General features: G+C 37.8%; 1 protein-coding gene across 1 annotated transcript; it reads left to right on the top strand.

Annotated features, from left to right (window-relative positions):
- Positions 1-6: 6 nt before the first annotated feature.
- On the top strand, positions 7-2,008 carry LOC129571813 (multidrug resistance-associated protein 1-like; the record flags this gene model as incomplete). Its single annotated transcript, XM_055451663.1, has 4 exons — positions 7-655; positions 755-975; positions 1,498-1,715; positions 1,784-2,008. Coding segments are annotated over exons 1-4 (1,235 nt in total), but the record flags the coding sequence as incomplete, so codon positions are not given.
- Between the last annotated feature and the right edge of the window lie 6 nt (positions 2,009-2,014).

Genomic DNA, 2,014 nt, shown 5'->3' with positions numbered 1-2,014 from the left:
CTCGTGACGCATGGCATCACCTATTTGCCAAATGTGGATAATATTTACGTAGTTAAAGAAGGTGAAATCAGTGAATCGGGTACAATGAAAGAATTGATGAGCAAAAAGGGTGACTTTGCCGAATTTTTGATCCAACATTTGCAAGAAGTGAACGAAGACGAAGAAGATTTGGATTTGATTAAAGAGCAAATCGAATCAACATTGGCAACAAACCAAGACGCAGAGCTTCGTGGAAAACTTGAACGAGCAATTAGTCGATCGAGAAGTGAAAGTCATTCGGAATCAGCATCGTTGAATGGAGACGTTTCAGTCCAAAGTACAATTGAAAATGAGGACGGCGTTCGCAGACGATCAGTCAAGTATGGTTCGAATAGTGATTTAAAGACTGAGAAACCGGAACCTGGTGGACAAAAGCTTATTGAACAAGAGAAGGCCGAAGTTGGAAGTGTGAAATGGGATGTATACAAGCATTATCTCAAGACTATTGGTGTCTCGTTGACGATCTTGACCGTGATCTTGAACATCGTATACCAAGGATTCACTATTGGATCAAATACTTGGCTTGCAGCATGGTCAAACGATAAGGCAGCCGCCAATGACACGAACAAAAGGAACCTTTATTTGGGTGGTTATGCTGGCTTTGGTTTGGGACAAGGTAAGTTGTCTGTCAATTTTATCCCAATTGTCTTCAACTCCTCATCCAATTTCTTCTTTCTAAGTATGTATTATGTTCAATTTCTTTTTATACTCTTAGTTTTTCTCAATTTTGTCACGACGTTGATGTTATCGCTAGGTTTTATTCGTTCGGCAAAAGTAATGCAGGATAGTTTATTGAAAAATGTGCTTCGTTGGCCGATGGAAACATTTGACACGACTCCAGTCGGTCGAGTGTTGAATCGGTTCTCAAAAGATGTGAACACAGTTGATAACGTGTTGCCACAAGTCATCAGAGGATGGATTAACACACTTTTTTCGGTAAGAAACCTTCGAGAAATATTTTCATTATAATTAAATGACTCTCTGCATCTTCAAATGATAAAATTTTTAATAAATTTGTCATCAATCTATTATTGATTTGTTATAACTGACATAACACATTGAAAGCAAGAGATAGACATATAAAAACCGATTCAATAACTGAAATGAATAAAACTGAGCAAAAAAGAAACAAATAGAGTTGTGAGCAAAAGTGACACGTTGAGCGTAACAGCCGTTTTCTGCATTTATTCTCGCTACTAGAAAGACATAGCGATTAGGTGTCTTTGGCATGTTTGAAGTTTTTCTAAAGTTCAATAATGCTGAAGACACCTAATCGCTATGTCTTTCTAGTGGCAAGAAAATTGCAAAAAAAACTTCTTTTCCGTTCAATTCAGTATTGTGGTACTTTTGTCCACAACTTTATTAGTCTCTTTTTGATTCGAAGTTGTTTTCTTATTTTACTTTGAACTTCTGCACAAACACTAATTGCTTGCTTGATTTTATCGTGAACCAACAAAGACATTGGCAATTTTGGTCGTAATCAGTGTGTCAACATACCTGTTCTTGGCTGTTATTGTGCCAATCGGAATCGTTTACTACTTTGTGCAACGATTTTATGTACCAACATCACGTCAATTGAAACGTCTTGAATCACTATCAAGATCCCCAATCTACTCTCACTTTGGGGAAAGCATTCAAGGAGCATCGATTATTCGGGCATATAACGTTCAACAAAGGTAGAAGAGATTTAAGCATAGCGTAAACTTTATTGACAAAATAAAATAAAACGAAATTCTTTCACCAGGTTCATCACGGATTCCGATAATCGAGTCGATTTCAATCAGAAGTCTTACACGCCATCGGTGTTCGCGAATCGTTGGTTAGCTGTTCGTTTGGAAATGGTTGGTAATTTAATCATTTTGTTTGCCGCTCTGTTTGCTGTCTTGAGTCGCGATACACTCGAGCCAGGCACTGTTGGACTTTCGGTTTCATACGCATTGCAAATTACACAAACATTGAGCTGGTTAGTGCGTAT

This window comes from Sitodiplosis mosellana, unplaced genomic scaffold (assembly GCF_009176505.1).
Source record: "Sitodiplosis mosellana isolate CC-2019 unplaced genomic scaffold, AAFC_SMos_1.0 Smas_scaffold_3436, whole genome shotgun sequence".
NCBI lineage: Eukaryota > Metazoa > Arthropoda > Insecta > Diptera > Cecidomyiidae > Sitodiplosis > Sitodiplosis mosellana.
Note: the sequence above shows the minus strand (reverse complement) of the source record. Positions and strands in the feature narration are given on the sequence as shown.